Genomic DNA, 19,955 nt, shown 5'->3' with positions numbered 1-19,955 from the left:
CACAGGTCCAGTGAATCTTGCACCAGGTGTCCCGTTATTTATGGAAACCATCCCACACCAGAGTCAACAGTGACATATGATTGGCTTGCAGGGTCCAGCTAGGGCTGTGACTGTCTCCTGCCTTGGTGTTTGGCACCTTGCTGTAATCTCTGGACTCCTATCTCTCAGTGTTATTTGCAGTGACCCCACTTGACTTCTCAGTTATCATTCTTTCCCCACTGTGACTTTTTTCTCAGGCTCTGGGATGAGTAGAAGGGTTCACATAATTATGTATATCTTATTAACTGTCTGGACTTTCAAGGATATATGCTGCAGCTTTAACTTTTCATAGTCTTCCTAGGAAGGGGAATGAATTAGGTAAATCTTGTGCACCAAATTTCCTTTCCTGTGAAGAATTTGAGACAAATGCAGCTTTATAGCATTGGAAGTTAGCTTTAATTTATAAAAGTGCATTTCAGTTCCTCAAAAATGTCTGTAATAAAAATCAAATGTGTCAGTACTTATTTTGCTTTAAAAATCACCATGTAAGTGTCTGAATTTCCTGATCAAGAAAGAGTGGTTATTAATTCTGCAAATGGTTTCTCCATCATTTGGCTAAATTAATTGGAGCACTATCTAAAAAGCTAGGTATTAAATAACTTTAAGATGATTTATATTAGTAGCTTATAACATGAAAAATCTGAAGAGCACATACATAGCATAAAATGATGCATGATTATTATCAAAGTTATTTAAGTAAAATTTAAATTGCTTTTTACATTAAGTTCAAGTACAGCATAATGGTTAAGTTCATGGACATTGGAACTCCTTGGGGAAAAAACACAATTCCACTAACATTTTTTAAAGATTTATTTTATTTATATGAAAGTCAGTGATAGAGGAAGACAAAATGAGAGAGATCTTCCATCTGTGGTTCATTCCGCAAATGGCCACAATGGCCAGGACCGACCAGGTCAAAGCCAGGAGCCTAGAATTCCATCATAATCTCCCCCCTGGATAGCAGGGGCCCAGGTACTTGGGCCATCTTCTGATGTTTACCTAGGTGCATTAGTAGGAAGCTAGATTGGAAGTGGAGCAGCCAAGTCTTGAACTAGCACTCCTACCTGGGCCACTGAAATCATAAGCATTGGCTTAACCCACTGCACTACAACACTGGCCCCCTAATTCCATAACTTTATAAACTAGGCATTTTGCTAAATTGGCTTAGTCATTCTGTCCCTCAGTTTTCTTAACTGTAAAATGAAGACATTAGTAGTACTAATTTTATGCATAGTAGTTTCCATATGTGTATTAGATTAAAATTATGCAGCGATTTTATAAAGATAGCTTAAATTTTAACCAATCTAATGTGCCATAACTTTTTTCAGTTATAAGTATCATCTTTTAAAAATTTAAGATATATTTTGCCATTTGAGTCTTTATTCTTCAATTGTGCCTGACATATATTCAATAAAACATTAATATAAATGTACTCAATTCTCAAAGGTAAAAACACTTGTTTATTCTTAATTTGTAATTGCATTTAAATAATCATTTATTTGAGAGAGAGTGAGACATCAAGACAGATTGCAAACATTCCTCTTTTCTGGCTTACTCTTTGAATGCCTGCAACCAGGACTAGACTTGGTGGAAATTGGGAGCCAGAACTCAATCCAGTTTTCCTGCATGGGTGTCTGTAACCCAATCACTTGAGTTATCACTGCTGCTTTCCCAGGGTCTGCATTAGGAGGTAGCTGGGGTAAAGAGCTAGAGCTGGAAATTGAACCCAGGTAACCCAATGTGGAACACAGATATCTTTGTTTTTCTTTTTAAAATTAATTTATTTGAAAGTCAGGGTTACATGGAGCGAGGAGAGAGGGAGAGAGAGAGGTCTTCCATGTACTGGTTCACTCCCCAATTGGCTTAATGGCTGGAGCTGTGTGCCGATCTGAAACCAGGAGCCAGGAGCTTCTTCCAGGTCTCCCTTGCAGGTGCAGGGTCCCAAGGACTTGAGCTATCCTCTACTGCTTTCCCAGGCCATAGCAGAGAGCTGGATCAGAAGTGGAGCAGCCAGGACTTGAACTGGCACCCATATGGGATGCCGGTTCTGCAGGTGATGGTTTTACCTGCTGCACCACATCACCGGCCCGAACACAGATATCTTAACCCACATCTTAAGAGATAGGCTGTCTGTCCCTGGAATGACATTTTTATTATGTTCAGCATGCTTTTTGTATATGTATGTAAAAATGTGCATATGTATATGTATATATATATATATATAATGCAGTATTTTTATTGTGGTAAATATATAACATCAAGTTTACTATTTTAAATATTTCAAAGTATATAGTTCAGTGACATTAAGGATATTCACATTCGTGAATTGTTATCACTGTCCATTTTCAGAATTTTTTCATCTTTCCAAACTGAAATTTTGAACCTGTTAAACAATAACCTCTTATTCCCTTGCCCCTCCTACACCCCGTCTATATATGTTTTTAGCACAATAGTAGGTCCGGATCATTGTTGATGTGGTCCAATGTGAGGGTTTGTTATGCTTTCAGGTTGAAGAATCTGGCTTAGTTAACCATCCTCCTTGGAAACTGAAAGTCATCCAGCTATTCGAGACACAGAGAGTGAGGCATGGAATGATGACCCTGGGGCCTAGTGGAGCAGGAAAAACCACCTGCATCCACACCTTGATGAAAGCCATGACAGGTACAGGGAAGCTGATTTCATTGCCCCGGGTGGTGCATTTAAATACTTGAGACACATTTGAATGCCCAAAAGGGACTTTAAGGCAAATCTATGAATATATTTTTGTAGGAGGGAATGATGCTTTACTTCTTCTTTTTTATTTTTTTTTTATTTTTGCTTTACTTCTTTGTGGGTCTATTTTAGAAATAATACATTGCATTAATATGCCAGAGAGAAAAACATTTTTAAGTGACTTTATGCAGTTATGCTATATGTGTAACAATGCTGTCATTCAGTTTTCTTAATGATCTTGAGATGTGGCTATTATTATCCCCATCTTGTACAAAAACCAAGGTCTAAATTAAAAAATGCCCAAGGTCACTAAGAAAGCAAGTGATGGGACTGAGTTAAGATCAGAGCCCACTAATAAAAAATTCACTTTCCAAATATACCATGCTACATCCCAATAAATAGAAAATACAGTATTCTATCTCCCACTAAATATGAAATAATTGCCATCTTAATGCCTCAATTCTATTAGATAAGAACAATACTAATCATAAAACAACCTCCCACCTGAAATCATATATTTTTCTGGTAAAGTTAAACAAATGTATTTTATATTCAGACTTCTCTGCCTTATATATCTGAGTTCCTCATCCTAGGATGTCAGAAGATAATGGTCACTGCTACATTTATGATTGTGTTTATATTTTGTGGTTCTGGTCAGATCTTGATGCCTCTCTTTCTAAAAATACCAGCAACCCTTACCCATGGCAGAGCTGAGTTCCTAAATTTCATAGGACATTGGCTGTTGGATTGCAACATCCCTAGTCTCATAGTGGAGAGATGCCAGTCGGCACATGAAGCTTGGATGCACTAACATTGGTGCAATACAGGAACACAGTTGGTGGTTGCTGGATGTTTCCAGTATTGACTCCAGGGACCTGAACATACTGGCTTTAGTCTCTGCTTCCTCAGTTATTGGGGGGAAGTGAATTCTGTATATCTGATTGAGGTAAACTCTGCTCTTAGCCAGTACTTTCCTCCACTAAAACTGAGAACTCACATCTGCAGGACTGATCATGTGGTTTTTAATATAAGCTGTAAAGATTCTGTATGGGGATTATATTGTTTAAAAATGGTTGTATTTTCCCTCTCAAATTATGCTCAATAATATTATTGTTGCATTTATGAGCCTGCCTTCTATTAGCAGTGAACTACAAGTGCACCTGCTACAATGATGAGCAAAATGAGTACTAAATATTAAGCAATATAGATACATTATGCATATTATGTGTGAGTTATTTAACACACATAATGTTGGAGAAATTCCTCACAAGCATGAATTAATCATTAGGCTGTTTCCTGTTTATTAACCTGCTCAGGATTTTAACACCTTTGTTATCTTAAGCAACTCAATGTTTCTTGATGAAACTTTTATCCAAAAGATTGAGGAGATAATTGGATTGAACTTCAATAAAATAAATGCAAGATCCATGTATATTATTTTTTCCCTGATTCATGAAGTATTTGTTCATCAAATATCGTTAATATTCTGTCTTTTCATGTACTGCTAGATTCCATAATAGAAGTGGGGAGGCAGGTATGAAAAAACATGGCCATGTCTGTATGGAATTTTCAGGATGGCAGGCAAAACAGTCACGGATACTTATAACTCAATGTGGAATTGCTATGAGGAAGGCTTGAACAATCACGATGTGAGGAGGGGCACAGGGAATCAGAAGCTTCTCTGAGGAATTTATAGAAAGGCTCTTGAAGCAGGTGTTACTTCACCCGAGGCTTGAGCGTTGAGGAGCAGCTGAGTAAAAGGCATCTTAGCAGAATGAAGAGGCCCTGCAAATAATAGGGACTGGATATACTCTGAGAGGCCTGAATAAAAGGCAGTTTGTGTTTGTATGGGGTGAGTCGAGGAGGTGAGACTGAGTATGGAGGCATGAGTATAGCAGATTCTATTGATGCAAAGCGGCACACTTCTTTGCCCTCCCCTGCTATGGATGTAGCTGTGTTGGACAGCTCCCCTTGATTCTCATGCTAGGTTGCAGTCTCCCAGCTTTTTTAGTCTTAAGACTTTAATTCCAACAAATGGCTCAACCTGGAACTAGGGCTCCTATTATTCAGGACATCACATCTGTGACCTATCATTTATTAATTTTCTTTTTCTTTTCACTGTCTTACTTTCTCTGTCCCCTCCTCCACAATCTCAGGATCCAAGTCCTGTCTTAGGCTGTGCTTTCTGGGGAATCCAAATTAGGACAGTAGGCATGGCATGAGGAGTTTTTTAAGTCACACCAAATACCTATGTTTTATTCTGTAGGTGACAGGAAAATATTGCTAGGGAGTGACACAATCTCTCCTATGAGTAGGAGGCCACCTGGTGGCTACAGGAGACTGGGGGACAGGAGATTTTTCTCAAGTCCACAAAGAGGCAAGAGCAAGAAAGTGATGTCTATACTAGAGCAAAGACCATGGAGGCAGAGTGATCAGGACAGAGCCCAGAAGTGTCTAGGGGGAGAATCGAGAGGAACTGGTTCAGCTAACACTGGGGGAGCCAAGCATTCTTTTCTTAAAGTGCTCCTATAAAAATGTTCTGGTATCTTAAATGAAAGTGATAAATGTGGAGATTTATTTTGGTGAGCAGTTGGCTCTCACAGTTACGAAGGCCAAGACGTCCTCTGATCTGCCATCTGCAAGCTGGAGGCCTAGGGGAGCTGGTGGTGTAATTCAACCTGAGTTGAATACAAGCCCAAGAACCAGGGCTGCTGATAATGGAAATTCTCCTCTGAGGGCTAGAGATGAGAGAAAAATTTTCAGCTCAAAAAGACAGGCAGGAGGAAAATGAGCAACTTCCTCCTTCCCCTGGTTTTTGCTCCACTGGGGTCCCAGACAGTTAGGATGATGCTTAGTCAAACTGGTAGGACTACCTACTTTTCTGGGTCCACGGATTCAGATGTGAATCTCATCAGAAACACCCCTATAGATACACCTAAAAGCAATGTTTAATCTGGGCACCCCAAGGCTAGACATGTGGACACTTAAAATTAACTATCACAAAGGGTTTTAATGAGCTATCTCTTCTAATGTGTGCATGTGAACAGGGGGGCTTGTTTTTGTTAATCTTTCACACAGAATTCTTTTAGCATTGATTTTTATTATTTCATACTTTAAATATTATTCTTTGTTCATCTGCTGAATAACCACAGTCTCCTATGTGCAAATTTCTTGCTCATTTAAGGGTAGTTTTAGGGTTTGGAAGATTGAAATACATTTCTTGAGGTTGGCCACAAAACAAAGTCCTTGATTCATGCTAAATTCATTTAGTTTATCTTTTCTAAGGTGAGCAAGAAAACATATCAGCAAATCAAATCTGATAGTGGAGAGAATGAGGTATCTTCTAGGTGATATCTCAGGCACAAGATTTAATCTAGTACACCATAAACCAAAGATATTTTTGAGCTGTCAAATTTAGAGAACTTCCAAATTGTGTTAGTACCTTGATGAATTGCAGCGTGGCATCCTCTTTTTTCCCCTAAGGGATATACAATTTCCTTTTATAGAAGATGAAAAAAGTGCTTTAGTCAATAAAGTATAATGAGACAATTATGATAACTTGGGATGCCTTAAGATATATATTGTCAATATAATTTTTCATTTTTCATGTTTTGAGTACCTGCTGACAGTATACCACAGATTAATGCAATGTTGCCTAATGATGGTACAGTCCACATCTGAGATGTTTAAAATTTACATTTACTTGGATAGATTGTGGAAAACCACACCGGGAAATGAGAATGAATCCCAAGGCAATTACTGCCCCACAGATGTTTGGTCGGCTTGACGTGGCCACAAATGACTGGACTGATGGAATATTTTCTACTCTTTGGAGGAAAACACTGAAGGCTAAGAAAGGTAGAAGATAAATTACAAGTATTACTTTTAACATGTATTTCTAAATAAATCAGTGGTGACTGGATAGAATTAGAACTGTATTCTCCATGTAATATCCGAGCCAAGATAAAGAAGTCATAAATCAGCATGATACTTGTGAATGTTGAAATAATGAAATTATTGATTAGTGTTCTTAAAACCTAATTTTTTGTAAAAGATATTTCTTCATCCTTGTGACATCTTAGAATAAAATGGATGGAAAAGTTGGTATAGAAATTTGATAGTATTAAATAAAGTGATTTTGCAGTATGATTTCCACTGAATATTTTAAAAATGTTACTCTTATTTAAGTACATCCTGTTTAAAAAATGGATTATCCTATAAAGTCACAGGAGAAAGTGGGATTTTTTTGGAGAGAAAATTGTGCATATGAAAAATGAAGTCTATGCTCAAGTAAAAAGCCATTCTGTTTAGATGGACACGGATGTTTGGTGGTTTGAACAAACTAATTAAGGGTTAGTGGTTGTGTCTGGGCTCTTTATGTTGAACCCAACATTCATAATATATGCTCAGATGGAGGAGGTGGTATCAGCTGTCCTCTCATTGTGTTTTCTCACTCCTGAGTGAGTACAGGAAAGGCACTTTGAATATAATCACATGGGGAAAGAAGGGCACAGGAGGAAGAGGAGAGGTTCAGGCTTACTTCCTGGGTCTAGACTTTGGGCAACAGTGTTGTGATGAAAAACGTTCAAGGAACATGGCTGATGAACCTAATGCCAGCTGTCAAAAGGGAAATTGAAATCTTCATAAGAATTCTTGATATTTTGCTGGAAAGAAATACAAATTTGTTTTTGATTTGTTCCAGTGTAAACACAGAGACAGTAACCACATATTACTGCCAAGAACTGAAACTCAGAGAAAGCTTTTTCCTTCTCGCATAAAAAAGGAGATGTGTTCTTTCTTTCAAAGTAAAGCTAGTGTTTAGATTACCATTTTACTTGAATTGCCAGTTGAATGAGTTTAATTAAGACTTTCAAAGCATTTTATTTGAAGTAGACTATTCCACAATGGTTATGTATAGCAAAGAAAACTCAGAGCTACAAACTTGGTCATGGTGTTGATGACTATTAAATTGAGCAAGTAAATTTATAATAATATTATTGTTGAACATTCTGTGTTGTTTACTGTTTTCTATTTCTGAAAATATCTTCTTAAATGGATTCTTGTCAAGTTTTGTACCCAGTTCTTTTTGAGACCACTTTGTTGAGGACACTTGGGACCTCCAACTTATCACTTACAGATCACCAGCTATCAGTCTATTCCTGCTCTTGGTGGTTTCTGCAAGAGTTGATCAGTTTCCTCCTTGAAACCTTTCTTACTCTAAGTTTATGGCTTTTGCATTCTAATCTCTACCCCTGACATCTCCCTGGATCTCCTAATTCAACAACTCTATTGGATGTCTACTGGGCACTAACACATGCAAACCATAATTGATTCTCTAGCTTTGTCTGTCTTTTCTGTAGCACTCATATACCTCTTCCCCTTCTCCTGTTCATGCCAACTGCACTCAGCTTCTTACTGTTTCCAGAACATGGTCACCTGTTTTAGTTTATATTGCTATAACACAGTACCATAGAAAGAGTGATATTTGAATAACCAACATTTAATCTGTCAGGCGGGGTTCTGGGAATGGCGTTCTTCTGGACTGTAGACTGATAATTCTTCTGTTATGTCCTCATATAGTAGGAGGGACAGGGGAATCTATTGGGACAGGGGAAACTATTCTCTCTCTCTCTCTCTCTCTCTATATATATATATATATAGAGAGAGAGAGAGAGAGAGAGATGCACTAATCCCACTTATGAGGGCACCAATTGGTAATGTAATCACTTCCCATGGGCCCCACATTCTACATTCTACTCCCATCTACGTGGGAGTTAGGATTTCAGTACGATAGTTTTAGAGGGATGCGAACATTCAGTCTGCTGCGTTAACCTGGGCTTATACCTGCTATGTGGACCTTATGCTTTTGCTTCTGGGAAAATTTCTACTTCTAGGTTTTCTGTCACTTCATTTCCCTCCTGGAATATTTCATTGACCACTATCCAAGATAGTGGTCCATCCCCTTATCCTGCTTCATTTTTCTTATCTTACATGTTTCTTTGTTTACTTGTTTGATTGCCATTCTGCCACTTAGTATGTTAGCTCTGTGAAGGCAGAACCTTGTCTTATTTACCATGACACGCCCAGAATCTGCAGTAGTTCCAATACAGAATGTGTTCAATGAATTTTTATCTAATATACAAATGACTTTTTTATTTGATTACAGGCCTCATACAGCTGCTGTGTAAAAAACTTACAAATTCCTATGTGCCAAAATAAAGTAACCATTTAGATCAGAGCTTAATTAAAAATTAATGAAATTACATCAAATTATGGTAGTTTGTGCTTTGTAGTTATATACATATGCATCTAGCACATGTCTCTTCCCTTCTCCTTTGGTTGGGTATTCTAGGAGAACATATCTGGATAGTTCTTGATGGTCCAGTAGATGCCATCTGGATTGAAAATCTGAATTCCGTCTTGGATGATAACAAAACCCTAACCCTTGCCAATGGTGATCGGATTCCCATGGCTCCCAACTGCAAGATTGTTTTCGAACCTCACAACATTGACAATGCCTCTCCTGCTACTGTCTCAAGAAATGGCATGGTTTTCATGAGTTCTTCTGTCCTTGATTGGAGTCCTATTCTTGAGGTATGATTGAATCTTTCTTTTGCATAGTTAAAAAAGACAGCAGATCCTTTAGTATTCTTGAGCTCATGTGCCAGTTCTCTGCAGCGGTGGTATAATTGCATTTTTATGCTAGTGTTTATGGATGATCCTTGACTGCACTGGGACTTCCAAATCCTGCTCGTCCCTTGCAGATGTCTTAAGCACTCTTCTAATTATAGTGGAATTGTGATTTCCAGGTAATTGCCAGCCCACATGAGTCAATAATCCTACCAAATTGGGTCTCAGGACCAAATAACTAAAATTTAATTTGCTCACGTTGACAAGTCATGACATTTCTAAAAGGTGCTCATTCACATCAAATTTGGAACAACTGTCTTAGAATATTAATTTATTTAATTTTTTAAAAACTTTTATTTAATGAATATAAATTTCCAGTGTACAGCTTATGGATTACAATGGCTTCCCCCTCCCATAACTTCCTGCCCACCCACAACCCTCCCCTCTCCCGCTCCCTCTCCCCCTCCATTCACATCAAGATTCATTTTCAATTCTCTTTATATACAGAAGATCAATTTAGTATAAAGATTTCAACAGTTTGCACCCACATAGAAACACAAAGTGAAACATACTGTTTGAGTACTACTTATAGCATTAAATCAAAATGTACAGCACATTAAGGACAGAGATCCCACATGAGGAGCAAGTGCACAGTGACTCCTGTTGTTGACCCAACAAATTGACACTCTAGTTTATGGCGCCAGTAACCATCCTAGGCTGTCATCATGAGTTGCCAAGGCTATGGAAGCCTTCCAAGTTTGCTGACTCTGATCATATTTAGACAAGGTCATAAAAGACAGAGTGAGGATAGTAACCAATGATCCTAAGAGTGGCATTTACCAGGTTTGAACAATTATACAGCATTAAGTGGGGAAGAGGACCATCAGTACACACAGGTTGGGAGTAGAGCCATTGGAGGTAGAGTAGAGGTTATGATTACAAAGGAATGAGGCCCAAGTGCACTAGACAGGGCCTAGAACAAAGGACAGAGTCATTATTAGAGGAGCTGAGAAAGGTGCTGTCTAAGCTACAATTAAGTTTTCTGATTGAGAGGCAAATAGAACCTGATAGAAGGGGCTTGATAATAATCTGGTGGGCTTTAGGCCTTGTAAATTCAGAGGCCCAGGCCTATCTATCTCTTCACATGGGGTACATCCTAAGGGAGGTGTGAACCTCCTAGGGGAAGGCACTCTGTTGACTTTCATTACTTGGCTGGCCTGGGAGGAGAGCTGGCCAGGTAAAGGCAGGGGGTATCTCTAACAAGAAATTTACAGTTCTGCCTGCAATGTTGCTGACCCTACTTGACCATCCCCTCAGCTGCAGTGGTCACTTTGGAAGTTGGGCTGAGTGAAGAATTATAATTAAATTATATTTAAAGCCTTTGAATACTTAGATATCTTACTAAATAAATACTATAATATAAGGGTTATTAGATAATTGATGTGGAAAAATTTTTTTGACCTGACTGGTCAAATTTATTATTCTCAGTGTCATAATTTTTTGAGGATTATTTTGCTTTAAAACTTTATAACTAAAAGCTGTTTATTGTATATTATGTTATATAGTTTTCTTTTTTATAAAGATTTCTTTATTTAATTGAAAGGCAATGTTAGAGAAGGACAGACAAAGAAAGATCTTCCATCCACTGGTTCACTCTCCAAGTGCCCCAGTGACTAGGACTGGCCAGGAGCCAGGGTCTCCCACTTGGGTGCAAGAACCCAAGGACTTGGGTCATCTTCCACGCTTTCCCAGGTACATCAGCAGGGAACTGGATCAGAAGTGGATCAGCTGCGACTGGAACTTGCACCTATATGCTGGCACTGCTGGTGGTGGCTTAACCCACTGTACCACAGTGCTGATCTCTGTACTTTAATTTCTGTTTGGGTATCTCTTAACTTTTGTTAATGTCTTTACAAAAATTAAAATGGTTTAAGTTTGCAAAATGGTTTAAATTTGGTAAAGTATGAAGGTATGAAGAAGGGGGTATTTACAACAAAATTATACTGATATTTGGTTGAATGCATTACTAAAAACTTCACAATTAAATTATCCACCCATTAAATAGAATAAAGAACAAGAAGCCTCAATTCTAGCTTTGAAAAAGTACTCATCAATGACAGGTTTTTTTCAGATACAGAGTATTGGGTCACATCCCCATCCTAGCAGACTAGAATCTTTGGAGAGAGACTCAGGACATTTTCAAATCACCCAAATAGATGTGTTTTTTTTTTTTTTTTCCTGTATGGCCAGGCTTGATTACCACATTTTTAGTATACTACAAGGAAACTGTATGTACGTGGTTTTCCTAGAATATGTCAATTTCACAGAGATTTTTGAAAAATGCTCCTGTACTGCTAGCTATTGCATATTTAGTGTTTGTGACTTATAAAATAAGCTTCTATTATTGTCTGTCCATGTTGAGGCTGAGTAAGACCGTTCCATTAATTAGTTTTATATGCCTTGAATAATGCAGTTTTTTTTTTTTTTTTGGAGGGTAGTGGGAATGGTTAGGAAGAAGCAAGGCACCGAAAGCATCAAACTAGAAGTATTTACAGTAGTGCCAGGCAGCTCAGAGAGAGTTGTTAGAGGGGATAGATTGAGAAGTTGTCAGCTTCAGGCAATCAGCTGGTTGCCTGCCCTTGTCCATTTTAGTTTTATGATTCCACCGCCCAGAAAGTACTGTTATGTTTCTGTACAGGTGGAATCATGCTAAATTCATGAATGAATGAATAATTCAGAATCAACATTTTATTGCTTCTCTTCACAGACTCTCTTTCTTGGGCTACAGAGGTAAACAATGAGCTGATCTCTTGACCCAAAGAAAACTTACCTCACCTTAAGAAAAAGTGGGTTAAGTGGTAATTAGTTATGAATGACATACACATCCTTAATACTGGTTTTACACAAAAGATAAAATTCTCCATTTTCCTGAATATTCTTTGATAATTTCTATATTGTCTATTAGTTAGAAGAAATAAAAGGAACTAAGTAATTGTGGTAAATTTTTTAAAATAGCAAAATGCTGATTTTATCCATTATCCAAACTCCTTTTATTCCCTATATCCATCCCAGCCTCTAGTAATAAACATTTTGTGTTCAGACATTTTTTTTTTTAAGATCCTACATTTAAGGGAAAAATGTGATATTTGTCTTTGTATTTCTGGCTTATTTCACTAAACATCATGTCCTCTAGTTGCATCCATTTTTGCTGCAAATGACAGAATTTCATTTTTAAAAAAGATTTATTTATTTATTTATCTGAAAGGCAGAGTTGTAGAGAGACAGAGAAGACAAATAAATCTTCCATTTGCAGGGTTAACTCGTGAAATGGCTATAATAACCTGGGCTTGGCCAGGCCAAAGTCAGGAGCAAGAACTTCTTATGGGTTTCCAACATGGGTGGTGGGGGCCCAAGCACTTGGGCCATCATCCTCTGCTGCTTCCCCAGGCTCTTTAGCAGGGAGCTGGTGCAGATGTGGAGCAGCTGGGACTCAAACTGGTGCCCAAATGGGATCCTGACATTGCAGGCTATAGCTTAACCCACTGAGCCATAGCTCTGGCCCCAAGTATTTCATTCTTTCTATGGCTGAATAGCATTCCATTATGAATATGTTCACTTTATTTTTCTTTTTGTCTTGTGATTTTTATATTTTTGAGATAGCATATTTTTAAGTTGTATTATAGTCAAAAGTTCATGCATCAATAAATAAAGAGTTCAACAAATAAAAAATAAAAAGACCATACATAGTTCAGCAGGATCATAGGCAAGGACTATAAACAATATCAAAAGAAAAGATGTCAATTTCACTCTTATGTAGTATATTTTTAAATAGTCACAGATTATTAAAGAACCATAGTAGTATACAGTTCTTAACGTGTTTTCAGCAAAACTGATATACACAGGAATGTATTTTTCGTTTTTTTTTTAAGATTTAGCTCCCACATAAAAGGGAGAACATTGTATTTCTGTGTCCTGCTTATTTAACTCAACATGGTGTCTTCCAATTGCAACAATTTTGATGCAAATGATAGAATTTCATTCTTTTTTATAACTGAATAATATTCTATTGTTCGTGTGTATATATACACACATATAAATACATACATATTTGTATATATACACATACATGCATATATATGTATATATGCACACATACATATATGTATACATACACACATATATGCACATACACATATATACATGTATTCATTCACATACACATACATATATGTATATATACATGCACACATATACACATATATGTATATATACATGCACACATACATACTTATATATGTATATATACACATACATATATGTATATATACATGCATACATACACACATACACATATGTATATATACATGCACACATACATATGTATATACATACATACATATACACACATATATGTATATACACACATAAATGCATATGTATATATACACATATACACATGTATACACACATACACACATATGAATATATACACATACATATATGTACATGCACATATACACATACATACATGCATGTATACATGTATATATACACATGCACATACACACATACCACATTTCCTTCATCCATTTATCTGGTGAGGAGCTCCTTGGCTGATTCTGTATTGGCTGTTGTGAACAGTACTGCAGTAAATGCAGTGGAGCAGGTATCTGTTTAACACAGCAATGTCATGGCTTTTGGGTATAGCCAGTAGTAGGGTTGCTGGGTCATATGGAAGTTCTGTTTCCACCTACAGTGTGTAAAAGTTTCCTTTTTTCCACATTCTTACCGAGATTTGTTACTGTCAGTCTTTTTGATGATAGCCATTCCAACAGGGGTGAGGTGATTTCCCTGATGACTAGCACTGTTCAGCATCTTCCCCCATGTATTTGTTGGCCACATTTCTTTTGAGAACTGTCTATTCAGGTCCTCTACCCATTTCTTAACTGGATTGGTTGTTTTTCAGTTAATGAGTTTTGAGTTCCTTACATATTCTGGATTAATCGTTTGTTGGATAAGTAGCTTGCAGATATTGTCTCCATTACGTCAGATGTCTTTTCCCAATGTTGATCATTTCCTTTGCTGGGTAGAAGCTTCTGAGTTTTACATAATCTCATTTGTCTAATTTTGCTTTCATTATCATATAGAACTACCCCTCTTCGGGCAATCTTCTCCAAGAAATCACCTCCTACACCACTGTTGTGAAGTGTTTCTCATGGTTTCTTCTGGAAATTATAGTTTTAGGTCTTTTTAAAAATTTATTTGAGAGGCAGAGTTAGAGAGAGAGAGGTACACACTCAGAGAGACAGAGAGAGAAAGGTCTTTCATCCTCTGGTTACTCCTCAGATGGCTGCAATGGCCAGAGCTGGGCTGATCTGAAGCCAGGAGCCAAGAGCTTCTTCTGGGTCTCCCATATGGGTGCAGGGGCCCAAGCACTTGGGCCATCTTCCACTGCTTTCTCAGGCCATATGCAGAGAGCTGGATCAGAAGAGGAGCAGCCGGGACATGAACTGGTGTCCATATGGGATGGTGGCACCACAGGCAGAGGCTTAGCCTACTATGCCACAGTGCTGGCCCTTATAGTTTTAGGTCTTACATTTAAGTCTCTGATTCATCTTGAGTTGATTTTTATATGTGGTGAGAGGTAGGGATCTAGTTTTATTTTTCTACATGTATATAACCAAGTTTGCCAGCACCATTTATTAGAAAGACTATCATTTTTCCAGTGTGTATTCTTGGCGCTTTTGTCAAAAATCAGTTGCTATACATACAAGGATTAATTATTGTGGTCTCTATTCTGTTCCACTGATCTGTGTGTCAGTTTTTATGCCAGTACCATGCTGTTTTAATTACTCTAGCTTTGTAGTATGTTTTTATATAAGCATTGTGATACTTCCAGCTTGTTTTTTTTCCCCACTCAGGATTGCTTTGGCTATTCTGGGCCTTTTGTGGTTCCAAATGTATTTTAGGATTTTTCCCCCTAATTTTATAAAGAATATCATTGATATTTTAGTAGGAATTGCATTGACTCTGTAGATTGCTTTAGGTAGTATGAACATTTTAATGATACTGTTTCTTCCAATCTTTGAACAAGGGATATCTTTGCAATTTTGTGTCCTTGTGTCCTTGGTGATTCCTTTCCTCAGTATTTTAAAATTTTCATTAGAGATCTTTTACCTTTTTGGTTAAATTTATTCCTAAATATTTAATTTTTTGTAGTTATTATGAATGGGATTTATTTCTTAGGTTTCTTTCTTTCTTTCTTTTTTTTAAAGACATTCAGCCATCTTATATCTTTTGGCTGCGGAAATTAATCCATTTGCCTCCGAGGTTAATATTGATAAGACCTGACTCCTGTGGTTTTGTTGTTTGTTTACTGGCTGTTTTTTATTTTCGGTTTCATTCTCCCTCTATTACTGTTTACCTTTGTTGTTTTGATAGGTTTCTGTCATGGTCACTTTGTCTTTCATGTGTATGCTCCATTAGTGAATTTCATACTGCCATGTTTTCATGACAGTTACCTCTAATGGAGGATTCCCTTCAGGATTTCTTCTAAGGCTGAACTGGTGATGATGAGCTGTCTCTCAGTTTTGATCGTCTGAGAAGTACTTTATGTTTCCTTCACTTCTAAAGGATAGCTTCGCTGAATATAGTATTCTTGGCTAGAAGTCTTTTTATTCGAAGCCTTGAACATAAAATCTCCTTGTCTTCTAGCCTCTAGGGTTTCTGCAGAGCTCTCTTCTGCTAGTCTATCAGGTTTTCCTTTATATGTAACTTGACATTTTTAACTCATTGTCTTTAGGATTCTCTCTTTGTCCTTAATTTTGATAATTTGACCATAATGTACTTTGGAAAAAGTCCTTTTTGGGAACAAAGTAGTTGCTTGGACCGCAGTCACTTTCTAGACTGGAAGCAAAGCCCGTGAGGATAGTGGAATTGTACTGTTGTTAGGGCTGTGGTGGAAATGGTGGCGCTTTCTGCTCACCTTTTCCTGGCCAGAAGGAGTCCTCACCTGGGAGCTCGGGTAGGAGCTGCCCTGTGCTTTATTCTGCTTTCTTTGCTGGCTTTTGGAGGCTATGTGCTGTCTACAGTTCCAGACACACCTTTACTGAATTTTCCCTCAATATCCTGGAAATGCAGTTCTGGTTCTTATCTGTGGCAGAGGTGAGCACAGGGCCTCTGTTTGAAAATGTTGAGTGGGGTCCAGCCCAAATCTTTGTTTTCCATTTAAAACAGATTTCCTTTGCTCATCTTTAATTCTTTGCCTCTTTTTCCCAAGTTATTTTCTCATATATGCCTTCTTATTTTCTTCTGGCCTATTTTACCAGGAGTTGAAGACTCTCCCTCTTGGCTTTAATAAAGACCCAAGCATGTGTATAGTGGACTGGCTGAAGGTGGAGATGCTAGGTTGCAGACGCTGGTTCTCTGGGTTTGAATTCTGGCTTTGCCACCTATCGGTTATGGGGTCCTAGGTCCTCAGATTCTCATCTGTATAAGGAAGAGGGTCACAGTTCCTACCCCACAGGAAGTTCTAAGGATTTAATGCATTAAAACATGACTGACTTTATAACAAGGCCTGGTAAGTGTGGTACAGTCATTAAACATTGTTATCATTGTTAGTTAACATTGTAGAAACTTTGGTGCAAAAATGGCCATTTTCCTCATCTGTGGACTGACAGGGTTTCCTTAAGAAACGCCCGCCCCAAGAGGCTGCAGCTCTTCGCCAGCTCTACACGGAGTCTTTCCCAGACCTGTACCGCTTCAGTGTTCAGAACCTGGAGTACAAGACGGACCTGCTGGAGGCCTTCGTGGTCACTCAAAGCATCAACTTGCTGCAAGGCCTGATCCCACCCAAGGTGAACTGCTCCACTCTCTGGAGAATCCCCCTCCTACTCTCCAAGCCGTGCCCTGCAGAGCACAGTAGCTGAAATTAGATGTGGTTGGCAGGGACCATTTCAAACATGGACCACCTATATTTGGTATTTAAAATGTTTTAAATTTAATTTAATTTTTCATTCTTGTATTTGAAAGGAAAAGAGGGAGGGAGGGAGAGAGAGAGGAGGAGGAAGGAATTGGGGTCTGCTATTTTACTGGCTGAGTTCCCAAATGCCTGCACCTGCCATGGTTAGGCCAGGAGAAAGCCAGGAGTGGGGTCTCCCACAGGGGAGGCAGGAACCTAAGAACTCGAATCATTATCTACTGCTTCCTAGGGTGTGCTTTGGCTGGAAGCTGGTTTGGAAGTTGAGCAGGGACTTGAAGCGGGGCACTCTCATGTGGGATGTGCGTGTCCCAAGATACTCTGATGTCGCCGGCGCCGTGGCTCAACAGGCTAATCCTCCGCCTTGCGGCGCCGGCACACCGGGTTCTAGTCCCGGTCGGGGCACCGATCCTGTCCCGGTTGCCCCTCTTCCAGGCCAGCTCTCTGCTGTGGCCAGGGAGTGCAGTGGAGGATGGCCCAAGTGCTTGGGCCCTGCACCCCATGGGAGACCAGGAGAAGCACCTGGCTCCTGCCATCGGAACAGCGCGGTGCGCCGGCCGCAGCGCGCTACCGCGGCGGCCATTAGAGGGTGAACCAACGGCAAAGGAAGACCTTTCTCTCTGTCTCTCTCTCTCTCACTGTCCACTCTGCCTGTCAAAAAAAAAAAAAAAAAAAAAAAAAAAGATACTCTGATGTGCAGCAGCTGTCTCAGGTAGAACTGAAGTGCTGGGCCAATGCCTGTCCCTGCATTTATATGCATATAAATATATATATATATATATTTGTTTTATATACATACATATTGTTATATATATTTGTTTTATATGTATGTATTTTTGCATTTTGTTATATAAAATACAAAGCAAGGAGTGGGTTTGGGATCTAGTTTCTGGTTAATGAAGTCACTCAGAAGGAGCCCTAATTCAGTTTTAAGGCCAGCTTGGTATTTGCTCCCAGAAGCAAGTTCCTCACGTGTTCCGCAGTTCTAGCCATCTCTTCCTGTAATCTTGTTTTGGGGCTATTCCTCGCTGCTCTTGCACGTTTGCGGTTCGCATTGAAGCCATCCGTTCTGGTCCCAGGAGCACGGCGGGGAGCTGAGGCCCGAGCACCTGCAGCGGCTCTATGTCTTCGCGCTGCTCTGGAGCGTGGGTGCCGCGCTGGAGCCGGATGGCCGGCGCCGCCTGGAGCACTGGATGCGGGAGCAGCCGGCGTCCTCGCTGGACCTGCCGCCGCCTGCCGGCCCCGGAGACTCGGCCTTCGACTACTACGTGGCTCCCGATGGTGAGCGCGCCGGCCTTGTAACCCCAGCAGCTTTCTCCCAAGGGCTGATATTTACGTGAAACCTTTTCTTTTCCTTAGCTATGAAATTGCAATAGAAATTTCCATGTACAAGGCATGCTAATTATTTCTCTTTAAAAATTTGTGTTCCAAATGTACATTTCCACTTATATATACAGCGTACTGAATTTTTAATGAATCAAGAAAAAAATTTTAAAAATCCCTAAATGAGATTCATTTTGGCTGATCTTTTAGCATAATCAGTTCATATAAAAGCTACAAAATCTGAAGTTTATTTTTTAAAATATGTGTATATTCTATTTGTATATGCTTCAAGGTTATTAATATGTATATGTACAATGCATGCTAGGGTCTTCAAAAAGTTTGTGTAAAATGTGTGTTATGAGAAACTATGCATCGATTTTGAAAATTTTTGACACTAAAATAAACAGCTTTTAATTACAGTTTTCCTTAATCTTTTTGAAATGTCCCCAGTCTCTACATATATAGTATATATAGTAAATGTATATATACACAATTTTATGTTATTTTTATTTATATATATGATAGCCTAGCTTGCGAGATTAGAAATTTTAAAGTCATTAATGAATTGAGATATAGGTTATTTTCTCTGTGTTTTGTATTTTTATTTGAGTTTATATTATTGAAAACTTGCAGATTTAAAAAAATAATGCTTCTTACTATCACGATGGAATAGTTCCTTGGGAAATTTTAACTTGACACATATTTGCATCTTTAGGTCTTTAATTTTTTTTAAAAAATAATTATTTTATTTTATTTGAAAGGCAGAAAAACAGAGAGACTGAGATCTGGTTTTCTGATTCCACTGGAAACTTAATCCAGGCCTCCGCTGTGAGTGGCGGGGCCCAGCTACTTGAGCCATCTGCTGCCCTGCCCAGGGTGCACATTCGTAGGAAGCCGGAAGTGGAAGCAGAGCCAGGAGGGCTCCCAGGGTCTCCAGTGTGGGATGTGGGACTCTCAGGCAGCCATGTTACATGCCCACTCTAGATCTTTAATGTCAAGGAGTTTTATTTCATGGGGAGAATTTGGAAGGTATCTTCCTAAGGTGTCTGACTATCTGGTCGTTACAGCCGGGCGTTACGTTCCTCCTAGGAAGATGTGAGTGTTCTCTGTTCACTTCAGGTGCCTGGATGCACTGGAACACACGCTCACAGGACTACGTGTACCCCTCAGACTCCACTCCAGAGTACAGCTCTATCCTGGTGCCAAATGTTGACAATGTGAGGACCGACTTTCTGATCAAAACCATTGCTAAACAGGGCAAGGTATGCTGTTC

At 38.8% G+C, this 19,955-nt stretch overlaps 1 protein-coding gene across 1 annotated transcript in view; it reads left to right on the top strand.

Annotated features, from left to right (window-relative positions):
• DNAH5 (dynein axonemal heavy chain 5) overlaps positions 1-19,955 on the top strand; it is a 265,270-nt gene that overhangs the window by 118,707 nt on the left and 126,608 nt on the right. Inside the window, exons 41-46 of the mRNA XM_062212620.1 lie at positions 2,547-2,700; positions 6,463-6,609; positions 9,104-9,345; positions 17,061-17,237; positions 18,439-18,640; positions 19,802-19,944. Of these exons, the coding sequence (XP_062068604.1) occupies positions 2,547-2,700; positions 6,463-6,609; positions 9,104-9,345; positions 17,061-17,237; positions 18,439-18,640; positions 19,802-19,944 (1,065 nt within the window). The remainder of the gene's footprint in view (positions 1-2,546; positions 2,701-6,462; positions 6,610-9,103; positions 9,346-17,060; positions 17,238-18,438; positions 18,641-19,801; positions 19,945-19,955) is intronic.

The sequence above is a fragment of the Lepus europaeus genome, chromosome 15 (genome assembly GCF_033115175.1).
Source record: "Lepus europaeus isolate LE1 chromosome 15, mLepTim1.pri, whole genome shotgun sequence".
Lineage (NCBI taxonomy): Eukaryota > Metazoa > Chordata > Mammalia > Lagomorpha > Leporidae > Lepus > Lepus europaeus.
This window is presented reverse-complemented; position numbering and strand designations above follow the sequence as displayed.